A 15,417-nucleotide genomic window follows, 5' to 3' on the forward strand; every position below is an offset into this window, starting at 1 on the left:
CGATAGCTTTCAAGTTGATGTAGGCATCTCTTGAATGTATCAAGCCCGTCTTTGCATAGAGGCGTCACACGTCAGTGAGTACAAACTGCGCCGTAATATACGGTCATTTAAATACTGAGAATTTCACTCTATAAACAATCTATTAATCTAAAAGGTCTCTCCCAAATATGAAGGCATGAAACATTTATGTGGCAGATGTTTGCAGATGTTCTGCCTCTCTTTGTAGTTGTTTTGGGACCTTCAGGTGATGTGCAGGATCATCTGTAACCAGTCTTCAGAGCTCTTTGATCTCTGTAGATTATTTAGATCTTATTGTGATTATTTTGTCTCATTTTGATCAGTTTCTGTATGCGTTGTGTTTTGCAGTTCACAATCAGGCGTAGCCGGGCCTCACCCTGTGCCTGCGGTTGCTAGTCAGTAATCCATACATATCCCCTGCAATGTAGACACTGCAGTGAATATTACTGAAGCAGATCAATTTTCATGACTAGTATGTTTAAAGTAACACACCATAACACTAAACACTAAACCAAAATGTGCTATTTAAGTGTTTGTTTCTGTATTCTTATTAAAATCCCAATTAAAAGAAACCAACTTTTACCACAACATTTTTTCTAAATGTTGGAATATTTTTATTCAGTATTATTCTTTTAATTTTGTTAAAGTCCAGAAACAGATAAATAAAATCTGCATTTTTGTCTCAAAAAATATATATAAAAATTCAGTTTTCTGTCTTAACTCTGAGCAACTGTGATTATCTGATATTGCTTCGTCAGGGCTCCTTCCTTCCTTCCTTCTGTTTGCGGACCAAGCTCTTTCTCACAGCTTCCCCACCAACACGTGGATTGGGCCGCCTGGCTCAACTCCACAGGTTTGAAAAGGACTGAGGCATCTGGCTGCAGGACAATAATTTCCATCACAGTGACCTCGAAATGAGAAGCAGGGATGCTTGTTGCACACTGCCAGAGTTCTCTTTGTTTCTCACATCTTTTTGTATTCTTTTCCTTCTTCCTTCCTCTTTCGTTCTTCTTTGATGTTTGCTCTTTTCCCTCTCCTGCTTTCTCAGAGCTCAAATCAGACTGCCTCGACCTGTGAAGAACAATGCTGCATCATATTTTTCTCTGTTTTTCCCTTTAACCAGCGGATTGCAGGCTCTTTGAACGTCTGTCTAAAGGTTTCCTTCAAGAAGCAGTAATCATTAGAGAACTAACAGAGGGTTGGCTGTCAGTCAGGAGGCAGGTTTATCTGTTGCATCACAAGTCATTTGTGTTCACTCATGCCTGTGGTTTTGTCTGCCTTCTTCTCATCACCGAGTCTCTGTCCGTGGAGCCTTATCTGCTTGTTCTTATTTGCCTGCAGGATAAAGAAGAATATTTGAGATTACTTGAGTGAAGTCTGCTTCAGTGCTGATAGTTTAGCAAAGCAGTCAATTTTTATGACTTGAAAAAGTTAAACCCAGGACTTGGATGAACTTAAATATTCTCATGGATGGATCTTAAACGCCAGTGAATTTAGTTTTTCAGCAAAGCAAACAATGGCAGATTTTATCACCTCTGCAGTGCGAGGCATATAACCACAGGGGGGCTCCATTTACCCCCATTTAACTGTAATAACACTTGCACAGACATTCACTAATATTTGGACTTCCATTGCTTCGATGTCACAGAGTGATGGAGAGATGGAGTCTGCATGTCTCTGAAGGAGTTTGTGGGAACAGGACGCAAAATGATTACAACATAGTCTGCATGTCTTTGAAGGACGTCATGAGAACAGGAAGAAAAATCCTTACCATAGATGGAGTAGTCAGTCAGGGACGGAGAACATCGTCCTTCCTTCTCTTTGCTTTTCCTGTTTTGAATTCCAGGGGACTTTGTCAAAAGTTTATGACTTCCGCTTGATAAGAATCATTAGTCAGGAATGAGCTTGGACTCTAAAGCTGTGCTGTCTTAGATATTAATGAATATTAATGAAAAATTAATGAATATACATAAGTTGTTAGACAAAGACACACTTTTTTTTAGTTTTGCCTCTGTGTGGATAATAAAAGCTACACAAGACTTTCTCAAGACGAAGGACAATGCTGCAACCCAAGAGTTTCTCAAGGCAACAACATTCTTCAATGCCCAAGTCAGTCACCTGATCTCAACCCAGCAGAGCATGTGTTTCAGTTATTAAATACACAACTGAATGCATGAAGACTCACAACCAAGCACCAGCTGAAGGTGGCTGCAGTAAAGGCCTAACTGAGCAACTCAAGGGACAAAACACAGCATTCAGTGACATTCTAGACAGTCATTTTAGACAGTCATAGACTGCCTAAAGTCTAGTATTTAAGTATTTTTTTTTTTTAAATCCTTAATATATTGATTTTGAGAGGGTTACATAAATCTGAAGTCTGCAGCTCATTGACTGCTTGAGTTAAAATCTACTGAGGTTAAATTACAAAATTGTGTCTTTTGTCCTGCAAATTATCGAGCGAACTGTATTTTGTACAATAATGATGTTATCCTATAGTAGATAGATCCATAAAGCGCATGTGCTGATCGCATTAAACAGTTTCTTTTCGATCACATATGGTTTATTTCTAAATAATATGAGATTCGATTAAGAAAGACAGAAACTTCTCTTTATACATGGTGTATTTTCTGTTTTTTTTTTTCTTTAGATTATAGAGAAAAGCACAGCATCTACATACATTTTAAGATTCATTCAGAATTGTAAAACTGATGCATTGCATTCCAGTACCTGCCCTTTGTCACCATCAGTACCCTGTTAATCATTTATGGGTCTGCTCCATCAATCTGTATGCTTTGAGCAGGGGAGATTTGTCTGCAGTCTGATGTAAACTGTGCGCCTCAGCCATATGGGAACACTTACAAATACCAGCCCATGTAACTGTTTCCTTACATTCTTGCACGGAGGAGGAAAAACACATTATAGGGGTTCGTTTGATGCATGTCGATAGGCTGTTGCTCAACCTGTTGTTGGTGTTGAATGCAAGGCAGAAGAAGAATTTGTTGCTTGTTCTGATAATCATTCAGCCACAATTAGGTCAGCATCAACCGGTTTACATGACAGATTTAAAAAGTAAAAGTAAAATGCCTTGAAAACTTATGTAGTGAATAGCTTTCGTTTATCAGTTAGATTCCTGCTATGAAGGTTTTATGTGAGCACACAACAGCTCTCGGTGATGTACAGTAGAGATCAGGTCCCTATAGCGCTATAAAATCTGCAGCAGGACTCTCTAAGTAGCAGCACTGCACATGCACAATTATGTATCAGTATTTGGTTCATCTAGGGTTCATAAGGTTTTTGCACTTACATAAGAATATTACTTTTTTATAGAAATTGTATTAACATCTACTATAATATGAATCATTTTTGGTTACAGAATTTTAAATTAAACACAAGTATAGGTTAGCAGAGTACCCTCAATAACAAGATACACCTTCAGAGTAGTATCAGAAAGAAAAGAAAGCCCTGAAGGCATTTAAACGAGCTTCACATGGCCATAAGGTAGACCAGAGAAAACCAGTCTATAGCTAGCAACTGTTCAACAATAGAGAAATGAAAGCACAACTTGGAGACACACCCAACCAGCAGCTTTCCCATATCAATAGAATTAAAGGTGTCTCATTTACAAGTGGTGCTCACTGTGGTCACATGGTCACCCGTCTCTACTTTCTGTAAAAGAAAGTCAACCCCACAAACCCACAGTTACAGGGATTCACTTCAGTGACATGTCTCAATGTTGTGTGCTGCTCACCTGAGTGAATGCACAGTAGAAAAAGCTGTCCTACTGGCTCTTCTTGATTCCTGCGGTGGCTCTGGCGGTGTGGCTCCGCGGGTATATAAGAGAGTAAAATGGCTCAAGGAAGCTGACTGTGGGAACTTTACTCATGTTTTGAGAAGAAATACTATTTACATTCATGCAGGTAAGTGTTTTTTTACTCTCCTTTGGTGTGTGTTGCTTTTAATCCTCACCTTATTGCGTTCTTTTTCTCTTCAGCTTGATTGTTTTCTTCCTCCCACACATTTCCTAACCTCTCTTAGTGCCTCCTTTGTTTTCTGTCACATGTGTTTCTGTCTTTCCTTCTGTTCTCGGTGCAGAGGGTCAGTGGGGGCTGGATATGTGTGCTTCTAATTATCCGTCTGATAAAACTGACCTTTTTCCTGTGAACTTTGGGGCAGAGGGGGAGGCAGTGATTTCAGAGGAAAGCAGAGGCTCCTCCTGTTTGCATCTCAAAGGACGTGCGAATGCAGACAGGGTGAGCATGCAACACATCAGATTCACACAAGGATTCTAGATGGAGCAAGCCTAAGAGAAGAAGAGGAGGCCTGACAGATGAGTGCCTGATCTACAGCTGCTGACTTGCTATCATCTGAAATCAAAGATGGACCAAGATGGGAAGACACCAAAGACTTTTGTGTCCACCTTACGATTTGCCCTCAAGCCTCAACCAAAGCATCAGAAAGAGAATGGACTGGGTAACATTAAGAGGAAGTTAATGGGAAACAACAAACTGAGATTTTCATCTGCAACAGGTAAGGCCTCGAAAAAGATGTCAAATGTTAACTTTTATGCATTTGAACTAGAAAATAGAACATTTCTCACTGGGTGCACCCCTTCTTGGCTGTGTTTTAACTAAAACTGTCACAGAGCGCTGCACAGGACAGGAAGATGTTTGTGAAATACTCAATGTTGTGTTTGGAAAGCTCTACTTTGTAAACTGTATAGACAGCCTGCCACCCCCTCCCCTCATCCCCCTAATGTACACTCACACACACAGTCTGATGGCAGTCATCCATCCACTGGCAGCCACCCATTTCCCACTCTGCTGGACATTCCAACACCAAAATAAACAACTGCAAACACACATTTTTTAAAAAACACGACATCAAATTCCCCACCGCTCACAGCTGTAACATGTGTTTATTACTCAAACAGCAGATGAACTGAGACTCAGTGGAAGATAGTGATCTTCAAATACATTTTTGGCAACACACACACACAAAACATGAGGCAGTGATTTAGGGTTTGATAAGATGCCCTGTTCTGATTGGGTCAGTGACAAGCAAAAATATGTGAAAACTAAACCCATTGTCTTTCACCTTTTTCTTTGTAAAGATGCCAAACAGGCACAAGTTCAGAGTTTGGAAGCACCTCGCTTTGAAGAGCCACTCAGAGATTGTACTGTCTGTGCAGGAAGTGACGCTGCCTTTAAAGGTGTTATCACAGGGAGCCAACCGATGAGCATTTCCTGGCTATACAATGGTAAGTGACTGATTACATGTAGGAGATGTTGTACTTTATTCAAGTCCAGGTTATTGTAACTTTTACAGTAATCTTACTATATAAATTACAGTTATTTACTGTAATCTGGAATGCAGGAATTTACTGTATTTTTCTACAACATTGGTACAAACACTGGAAACGCACAAAATACTGCATGATCAGCCTTTTGAATTGATTGCTGATTGATAATTATTGACAGAATACCTTTATATACTGCTATTCTGTGGAAAGTATTGAGCCACCCCTCGAAATAGGTGCAGTGATTTAGTGAAACATGCAAACATACAGTATACAGGATGTAAGGGGAAAGTTTTCACTTTTATTCTTTAACACAGCATTCTTGTTATAGCTTTAAGCAGTCTTCAGGAATAGTTCTCCGGGCTTCCTGAAGGACATTCAAAGCTCTTCTTTGGATGTTGGCTGCCTTTTGTTCTGTTCTCTGTTAAGATGATGCCACATTGCTACAATAATGTTGAGGTCCAGGCTCTGGGGAGACTGATAGACTGATAATCTATGATGAATAGTGTTCCATTGTGTGTTTTCTATTCAGATATGCTTTCACACAGCAAACCTTGGGGCCCTGTGTGGGCCATCATGGGCATGTTTGCTTGGCAGTGCGTTCGGGATCATTGTCATGCCAAAAAATGAAGCTGTTGCCAATCAGGTGCTTTCTAGACGATATTGCATGATGGATCAAAATCTGATGGTACATTTCTGCATACATTATTCCATCAATTTTGACAGGATTTTCACCACTGCTGGCTGAAATGCAGCCCAAAACCACAACAGAGCCTCAACCATGCTGTAGACACTCACAGTTGTATCTCTCTCCTTATCTCCATACATACTGACCATGCTTTTAACCAAAAATTTCTAATTTGGATTCATCACTAGATAAGATTTCTTGATTTTGTGTCCATTTCTTGTGTAATTTGTGTAACTTCACAATTTGGCTTCTTGACAGCCACGCTTCCACTGAGACCATGTCTGATGAGGCATTAGTGAACACTAGTTGGATCATTTGAAAGGCGAGATGCCCTCTTAGGTCGTGTGCCAGGGCTTTGCTGGATTTTTTTCCCCCCCGAGAACCTGATTTGTAACATCCTTTTCATATGAGATGGATAGTTGTGTAGAATTGCCATTTCTTCTTTACTAGTCTTTTGAAAATGGTCAGGTGCAAGGACTGGACTGACTCACTAGTGCAGTGAGTCTCATGTCAGAAAAGCAAGTAAGTAAAACATTTGAAAGACCTTGAGGAAGCCTGGAGAACTATTGCACAAGATCACTCTAAAAACAATTACAAGAAAATCCAGCTCCATGGAAGCAAAATATAAAGAAATGAGGGGCGGCTTGACACTTTTTCGCAGTACTGTATGACTCATGTAACAGCCGTGCATTTCACTAGAGTGGTTTGTCTGGAATGTCTGGTAAATCCCCCCAAAATCTAAGAAAACAGCAGCAGACATAAAAAGCAAAAGTGATTTAGGCCCTGAGGGAGAGTCTACAGATTGGCTAGAAATATTAAGAAAGGAAAACACAACACTTATTTCAAATATCACCCAAAACAGAGAGCGATGGTCAGATAGAAGAACGACAGAGTTAGACAGTGGTAAATAAACATGTGCAGAGTGAAGAGTGTGGAGAAGAAAACCATCTCTTGGTATAAGTAAAGGGTAATTTGGAGTCACCTGATCCAGCTCTAACTGTAAGTTTTATCAACACGGAAAGTTTTGTGTCTAATCTTTAAAGTAGAGTGGGAGTTTGTCTCCTAAATCGGTCTCTGGCTCCCATTCTACTTTTGGAAACTCTAAGACCCACATGGAAGCCAGCAGTCTGAAAGCAGAGAGGTCTGTTGAGATAACATGATACTATGAGGTCTGTTAACTAAAGCAATTATATAATAATTAGTTCAAGCATTTCAGTACAACTGTAATAAAACCATGCTTGTTCATGTTTAGGTGAGAAACTGCGTTCGAGTAACATTTCCTTCGAAAACGGTGCTGCATGTCTGAGCCTGACCCGGTGCTCACCTGTAAATGCCGGGAGGTACACCTGCATAGCTGAGAATCCTGCAGGAAAACAGTCGAGCACTGCTCTCTTACATGTCACAGGTAACATCAAGTCCAGTGAAGCCACTAATAATCAGCACAGCAGCATAGAAATGATCTGTTTACAGTGAGCCTGATTCACTCTGTTAACAATGAAACAGCAACAAAGGAAATTCCCGGAACAATCAACCGTGAGCTGCGCAGTGAGGTCACATTCAAGGCTGTGTCACATGAAAACGCTGAATTGTTCCCAGTTTCGGCAGGGGCAAGGCAAAGCAGAGAAGAAAGGGACAATGGTAGGCTCAATGATGACCACTTGTTTAACTTCCTTAAAATCTTTTTAAAGTTACACACGCATTAAAATTCCCAATTGTTCCGCTTTTATTCCTGCCATGAATGCTATTAATCCTGTGAAAATAATGCAAATTTATAGCAAATATGCTCATGATAATAGAGGGCAGGGAAGAGGAAACATGCATGCCGACAAAACAAACAAAATGTTGTGTGTTTGGTTTTTAAGTTTCAGTTTTAAGCAGGCTGTAAGTAAGAACTGTTGCAGTCTATCCCATTTTTAGCATCTTCTTATTTAAAACTATACAAAAATGGCTTTTGTTTGCCAGTTCAACCAAACATGACTGCTTCACTGCCATTGGTTAGTTCCTTTTTAAAATTTCTCACATGATAGCACACCTGTAAATCCAATCTACTTCCTCAATCTCCACAGATTTTAGAGAAATCAATCTTCAAAACCAGGTACCAACCAGTAAAGGTAGGAACCACATTATGTACTGAATAGCACTTAGCTCAGGCTTTATTATTATTTTTTTCTTGGACACAAACTAGCTCTGCTTTTCTTCAGGGCCTCCTGTGGAGTTTGTAGACCCACCAGAGCAGGTGGAGGTTCGAGTAGGTGAGCAGGCCCTACTGCGCTGTGAGTTCAAGTCCAGCTCTCTCCCTGTAGCTTCCTGCTGGATTTACAACAGGGATAAGGTAAGAATGTTAGACTGATTGTTTTTTTGTTTTTTTTTACATTTTATCCATAATTTTACCTTTGTCTTAACTTCTGCCCGTCTCTGTCTCCAGGCTATATTTGGAGGACAGCGGATGTCAGTCAGGACCACACCGAATCATAGCAGCGTGCAGATCTTTCATGCTGATCCAAAGGACGCAGGCTCCTACACAGTCATTGTACGCAACAGAGCAGGCTCTGCTCAGCACACCATCTCCCTCAGTGTTTTAGGTGAGATAAATTCCTGACACGAATGCCCACAGGGAGACTTTGGATATTGGCAATTTCTCAAAAATGTTAAATTTCTCCTCAGACCGACCCAATCCGCCAGCATCCCAGCCTGTTGTGTCCCAGCTATCCACTCAGTCCCTGGTTCTGTCCTGGTCTGGCCCCAACTACGACGGTGGCACGACAATTTTGGGGTACATCTTGGAGGTCTGTAAGGAGGGCTCAGACAAATCTGAGAGCTGGACTGAATTAAGTCGTTGTAAGAACACATCCTACCACGTCCAGTCAGGACTGGAGCCTTTGGGACGTTACCGCTTCCGAATCAGGGCTTATAACTCTGCAGGAATCAGTGAACCGAGTCAAGAGTCTGGTTGTGTCAAGATGGCAACTGCCAGTGAGTACAATATCTGCATGATTTTTAGCAGAATTTGATTTTGTTTTTATTTCCTAAGTAGTATTTTGGTGGTACCGGTTGTGAGATGTCTTTTTTGTCATTTCTTTTATTTGTGTTAAAAGAGCAAAGGAAAGCGGAGCCTGAGTCATACGTCATCGTGACCCCTGACACCCAAAATAAAGTCAGGGACCACTACAATGTGCATGAGAAGCTGGGAGTGTAAGCATCTCTAAGTGTGCATCCATATCTAAAACTTTCAATCCTGAGGAATTATAATCCTCCCTTACTGTTTTTGTTTCAAATGTTCAAATTTCCAGAGGAAAATTTGGTGAGGTGTACCGGATGACCCAAAAAGAGACTGGTCAGGAGTGCGCGGGGAAGTTCTACAGAGCTCGGACCATGAAAGAGAGGAAAGCGGCTCGCAAAGAGATTGAACTAATGAACAAGCTTCACCATCCAAAACTCGTGCAGTGTCTGGCTGCATATGATAGTCGTTCAGAGATGGTCATGGTCATGGAGTAGTAAGTCATCTTAGTTTAGTAAAAGCAAACCTTTCTATTGTAGTGAGTACACTCCATTTAAAGATATCACTAGGGGATGTTGTGGTGGTAGAAGGTATTTACATGAGAGGTTAAATGCATTACATCTATTAGAAGTTTAAATTTGATGATCACATACCATTGCATGACCCTGAATGGTTATTTGCCTGCCTAGCATCGCAGGTGGAGAGCTCTTTGAACGCATCGTGGATGAAAACTTTGAGCACACAGAGCCCACCAGTGCCCGCTACATGCAGCAGATCCTGGAGGGCGTGCAGTATGTTCACAAACAGAAAATCGTTCATCTGGACCTCAAACCAGAGAACATCGTCTGTGTGGATACAACTGGTACCCGCATCAAAATCATCGACTTTGGTCTGGCTACAGAACTGGGTGAGTTTGATACTAGATTTTGAAATGTCCTACTAGGTACAGAAAAGAAACAAAACTTGCATAACTGGTTGGTATATCATTATCAGTGCACAGTTCAAAAGGGGAAGGCCTTGCTTATTCTCTAAAGACACATATTGCACATAGTGTTAAAGACCAGACCAGATGTTTCAATTTGGATGAAAGAATGCCACTGCTTAAGGGTTTTCATCATTCCTGACAGTTTTCTACTCATAAATGTATCTTCGTATGCTTTCAACCTCTTGAACTTTGCCACGTTTGAGTTTGAAAACGCAAGAAGAATAACACAGCCAACGTTATGCATGAAGATAACATCAGGGAGTGTCTAAATTCCTAGAGATCTACAATGCATGTCACATCCCTACAGGTCTTTAAATAGATAATTGCCGAGCTGCTACTTTAACTCAGTAAAGGTATCAAGGCATGTGGAGCGAATTCATGCGGGAAATTTCAGGGTTTTTCTCCAGATGCAGCAGCTCCAGAGTGGGTGGTCTGTTTAGAGGTGATTAGAGCCTTCTGTAAATAAGTTAAAAGAAACAAATATCATCTGCAGCTCTGTCGATGTAGCTCAGGAGGTAGAGCAGGTCATCTTCTAATCGTAAGATAAGTTTGAGAGTGACATTCTGAAAAACTCTTGTCTTCTTCAGAGGAGGGTAAGTCGCTGATGGTGATGCATGGCACGCCGGAGTTTGTGGCCCCTGAGGTTATCAGCTATGAGCCTGTGGGCCTGGAAACTGATATGTGGAGCATTGGAGTTATCTGCTTCATCTTGTAAGTAAAACTGCAGTGAACCACAATAACAGACTTGGACACAGAACACCGATTTTATGTTTATGTCAGTTAAATTTATTTCAAAGGGACAATGTACACTATTTAACAAAAGCATTTATGTCAATCATATAAATGTGCTGGATTTATCCATACAGGGTAGTTTCCATCTCTATTTCCTGGCATCCTGATGCCATTATACATTCTTCTACAATTTAGTCTAGTGGCATCAGTGAGCCATCTACTGTTGCTTCCTTGGTATGAGCCCTAACAAGAATGAATGGAAAAACTATATGAATGTATCTGCCTTGAAGCAGATGAGCTAAAGTAGCCACCAGATCTCAATTCAATAGAGCACCTTGTGTTGGAAGAGTAAAGTTACATCACGGATGTGCAGCCAACAAATCTACAGAAACTCTGTGATGCTGTCATGTCAATAGGGACCAAAATCTGAGGAATATTTCCAGCACCTTGTTGAATGTATGCCTCAAAGAATTAGGGAAGCTCTGCAGGCAGAAGGGGGTGCAACAATATACTACCATTTTTGGGTAATGGAGCCTCAAATGAGGATGTGTAATTTCTGTGGAAGCTTATTTGCTTTCATGTTTATCCTTGTCTAGACTCAGTGGAGAATCACCCTTCCAGGGAAACAGCGATGCTGAGACTCTTGCTCTCGTCACTGCTGCCAGCTACGAGTTTGACCCAGAGAGTTTTGAGGACATCTCTGACCAAGCTAAAGACTTTATCAGTTCCCTGCTGCAAAAGGACCGGAGGTTTGAATGCCTTTGCCTTTCCCCATCAGAAACATCCATTTGTAGTTCAATAAATTAAGTACTACTAAACCATCTGACCAACCGTGAATATGAATATCACAGACATTTCAGCAACCACATACACTTGCTCCTTTATCTCCATCCACTTCGACTCTAGACGCAGGCTGTCATGTACCGAGGCGCTTGCCCATAGCTGGATGGCCTCTTTCACCCCTCTAAACCGCAGGCCCACCAAGTCCCTCAATAAGGAGAAGATGAGGCATTTTCTGGCCAAGCGCAAGTGGAAGGTACCTGTTTGTTTGTTTTTTCGGTTTTGTATTTTTTCAAGTACTCCTATCAGTCCTTAATAATCTCAATGCATGTTTTCAAAAAGTTTGGTCAACCAATTCTATTTTTCCTTTTAAACTTCTAGAAAACTGGCAAGGCTGTTTTGGCCCTAAAGCGAATGGCTAACCTCACCAGCAGCCCAGTCTCTGCTGGCAACTCCTCAGAGGGTAAGACGGATAAAGGGACACACACATACACACAATAGCCTCCCATGTCCTAGATCTACATGGATGTGACAGATGAGTCGCTGTTTCAGACTGTCACTTCAAGTTTAGCCTCTTATGATCAGTAAAGTCTTGTTTCCTTGTTATTCATCGTCATCATCCGCACTCTCATGTAGAGCCAAGCTGGAGCCAAGAGGCAGAGGAGGCCATCCGGTCGCTGGATAACCAGCTCCAGATTGAGCCTCATTTCCAACAGGCCCTGAAGGACGTTACCCTCCCTGTAGGAGCAGCTGCTCAGCTGACATGTGTTATCAATGGTAGAGTAACAGATTAACACACGTACAAAGAACAACGTAGGCCTACAATCAATATATGTAGACATTTATTTTTAAACATGTACATTTCTCAATTATTAGAAAAATACCTCAGTCATCACAAGTCATTAGCACAAACAATAAATTAATCTGCTCTCTGTATTTGAGGATTTTTTGTCTTGTTTTGTATTCTTTTGGTGCAATTATACATTTTTCCAATCCTAGGGTATCCGCAGCCAGAGGTGAAATGGCTTCACGATGAGAAGCCGGTGCCTGAATCTCGCAGAGTGACCATAGAGCATCATGGAGAGGGGCTCTGTTCTCTGGTTCTGGCTGATTTGAAGTTTTCTGACTCTGGGGTGTATGTATGCAAGGCCAGAAACAAACTGGGGGAAGCAATGTGCTCTGCCAAACTGAAAGTGCGACTGTAACAACTTTTCTTCATTGCAAAAAGTTGCATTGCAAATTTTTGTCTTGTCGGTATATGAATGGACAGTCACGACCTCCTGATTTCACGTAATTTCAACGCAAATACACGTGTGTTACCTTGTCTGCTGGATAAGGTTAGTACAGATGCCAAAGTAGTTAGTAGTGCACTCAGAAAATCTGTATTTACAGTGGGGCAAAAAAGTATTTAGTCAGCCACCGATTGTGCAAGTGCCCCCACCTAAAATGATGACAGAGGCCAGTAATTTGCACCAGAGGTACACGTCAACTGTGAGAGACAGAATGTGAAAAAAAAAATCCATGAATACACATGGTAGGATTTGTAAAGAATTTATTCGTAAATCAGGGTGGCAAATAAGTATTTGGTCAATAACAAAAATACAACTCAATACTTTGTAGCATAACCTTTGTTGGCAATAACAGAGGCCAAACGTTTACTATAGGTCTTTACCAGGTTTGCACACACAGTAGCTGGTATTTTGGCCCATTCCTCCATGCAGATCTTCTCCAGAGCAGTGATGTTTTGGGGCTGTCGCCGAGCAACACGGACTTTCAACTCCCGCCACAGATTTTCTATGGGGTTGAGGTCTGGAGACTGGCTAGGCCACTCCAGGACTTTCAAATGCTTCTTACGGAGCCACTCCTTTATTGCCCGGGCGGTGTGTTTTGGACCATTGTCATGTTGGAAGACCCAGCCACGTTTCATCTTCAAAGTTCTCACTGATGGAAGGAGGTTTTGGCTCAAAATCTCACGATACATGGCCCCATTCATTCTGTCCTTAACACAGATCAGTCGTCCTGTCCCCTTGGCAGAAAAACAGCCCCATAGCATGATGTTTCCACCCCCATGCTTCACAGTAGGTATGGTGTTCTTGGGATGCAACTCAGTATTCTTCGTCCTCCAAACACGACGAGTTGAGTTTATACCAAAAAGTTCTACTTTGGTTTCATCTGACCACATGACATTCTCCCAATCCTCTGCTGTATCATCCATGTGCTCTCTGGCAAACTTCAGATGGGCCTGGACATGCACTGGCTTTAGCAGCGGAACACGTCTGGCACTGCGGGATCTGATTCCCTGCCGTTTTAGTGTGTTACTGATGGTGACCTTTGTTACTTTGGTCCCAGCTCTCTGCAGGTCATTCACCAGGTCCCCCCGTGTGGTTCTGGGATCTTTGCTCAACGTTCTCATGATCATTTTGACCCCACGGGATGAGATCTTGCGTGGAGCCCCAGATCGTGGGAGATTATCAGTGGTCTTGTATGTCTTCCATTTTCTGATGATTGCTCTCACAGTTGATTTTTTCACACCAAGCTGCTTGCCTATTGTAGATTCACTCTTCCCAGCCTGGTGCAGGTCTACAATACTTTTCCTGGTGTCCTTCGAGAGCTCTTTGGTCTTGGCCATGGCGGAGTTTGGAGTCTGACTGTTTGAGGCTGTGGACAGGTGTCTTTTATACAGATGATGAGTTCGCACAGGTGCCATTCATACAGGTAACGAGTGGGGGACAGAAAAGCGTCTTACAGAAGACGTTACAGGTCTGTGGGAGCCAGGGATTGTCCATGTTTGAGGTGACCAAATACTTATTTGCCACCCTGATTTACAAATAAATTCTTTACAAATCCTACCATGTGTAGTCATGGATTTTTTTTTCACATTCTGTCTCTCACAGTTGACGTGTACCTCTGGTGCAAATTACTGGCCTCTGTCATCATTTTAGGTGGGGGCACTTGCACAATCGGTGGCTGACTAAATACTTTTTTGCCCCACTGTATGTGTTCAGCTACTAATGCACAAGGTGTTGTACTGATAGGTTATGTCTTTCTCCTGTGACTGTAATCACATAAAAACGTGTACATTTAAACAATATTTAGATGTGTAAAATGTATTAAACAAGATTTAAAAAGCAGACTTTTTCAGAAATAAATGTTCTAAAATAACTCATGAATGTAAGTTTTTCACATTCAAAGGATGTATGCATTGATTATCCACCATTAAAGTGTTCGACAGATGAAGTGATAAACGTCGATTATGTTACAAACCAATGGAAAACCAATAGGAAAACTTTGGTCTTGGCTTTCATGTAGCTACTTTTACTCATACTACCTACCCAAAATATTCTTGCAGACCAACACACCTTCCTCCTGGCACTTGACACTGTGACAATGTGCGCCACAATACCCCCCCTCCCCCTCCTTTCTAGGCAACGCTAATCCTAATTCTTGAGTTTTTGACCCAGCCAAAGTCAAACTTTTCTGGCTGGTTATTGCCAAATTCAGACTTTGAGTCAGTTGAACTTTTGAGAAAACCAAAACAAATAAAAATTAGTCATGGAAACAAGCTTCCATACAACAATGTAAGGGTTCAAGAACCCTTACATTGTTGCTTTGGCAAGGTGTTGCCTTTGCTTCCAATCATCAGGTAGTCACCAATAAACCTGACCTACAGATGCCAAAACGTGCAACCGACAGTACACCCTGTAGGTATCCTTTCCCTCTGACAGATGGTAAATGGCCTGCATTTGTATAGCACTTTACTTAGTCCCTAAGGACCCCAAAGCGCACTACATTCAGTCATTCACACACTGGTGGCGGCAAGCTACATTGTAGCCACAGCTGCCCTGGGGCGCACTGACAGAGGCGAGGCTGCTGGACACTGGCACCACCGGGCCCTCTAGGCACCACCAGTAGGCGAACAT

The 15,417-nt window shown here is 41.7% G+C and overlaps 1 protein-coding gene and 1 long non-coding RNA gene across 3 annotated transcripts; one reads left to right on the forward strand and one right to left on the reverse strand.

Annotated features, from left to right (window-relative positions):
* Positions 1-626: 626 nt before the first annotated feature.
* LOC134633329 (uncharacterized) lies at positions 627-3,872 on the reverse strand. Its single transcript, XR_010094711.1, has 3 exons — positions 3,767-3,872; positions 1,790-1,848; positions 627-1,353 (listed from the first exon to the last, which is right to left on the reverse strand). It is a non-coding gene; the product is annotated as an uncharacterized LOC134633329 (long non-coding RNA).
* A 408-nt stretch (positions 3,873-4,280) lies between these two features.
* Positions 4,281-12,938, forward strand: LOC134633122 (myosin light chain kinase, smooth muscle-like). Of its 2 annotated transcripts, XM_063481984.1 has the most exons (17): positions 4,281-4,545; positions 5,129-5,275; positions 7,255-7,407; positions 7,506-7,640; positions 8,069-8,113; positions 8,204-8,334; positions 8,428-8,584; positions 8,667-8,975; positions 9,098-9,194; positions 9,293-9,496; positions 9,690-9,907; positions 10,573-10,696; positions 11,314-11,466; positions 11,624-11,753; positions 11,879-11,960; positions 12,134-12,274; positions 12,497-12,938. In XM_063481984.1, exons 1-17 carry the CDS (start codon positions 4,395-4,397, stop codon positions 12,700-12,702), a joined length of 2,583 nt encoding a protein of 860 aa, XP_063338054.1. In that variant the 5' UTR covers positions 4,281-4,394; the 3' UTR covers positions 12,703-12,938. The 2 variants fall into 2 exon arrangements, with proteins under 2 accessions (XP_063338054.1, XP_063338055.1); XM_063481985.1 differs by lacking the exons at positions 7,255-7,407; positions 7,506-7,640.
* Positions 12,939-15,417: the final 2,479 nt, after the last annotated feature.

The sequence above is a fragment of the Pelmatolapia mariae genome, linkage group LG8, assembly GCF_036321145.2.
Source record: "Pelmatolapia mariae isolate MD_Pm_ZW linkage group LG8, Pm_UMD_F_2, whole genome shotgun sequence".
In the NCBI taxonomy this organism is placed as follows: domain Eukaryota; kingdom Metazoa; phylum Chordata; class Actinopteri; order Cichliformes; family Cichlidae; genus Pelmatolapia; species Pelmatolapia mariae.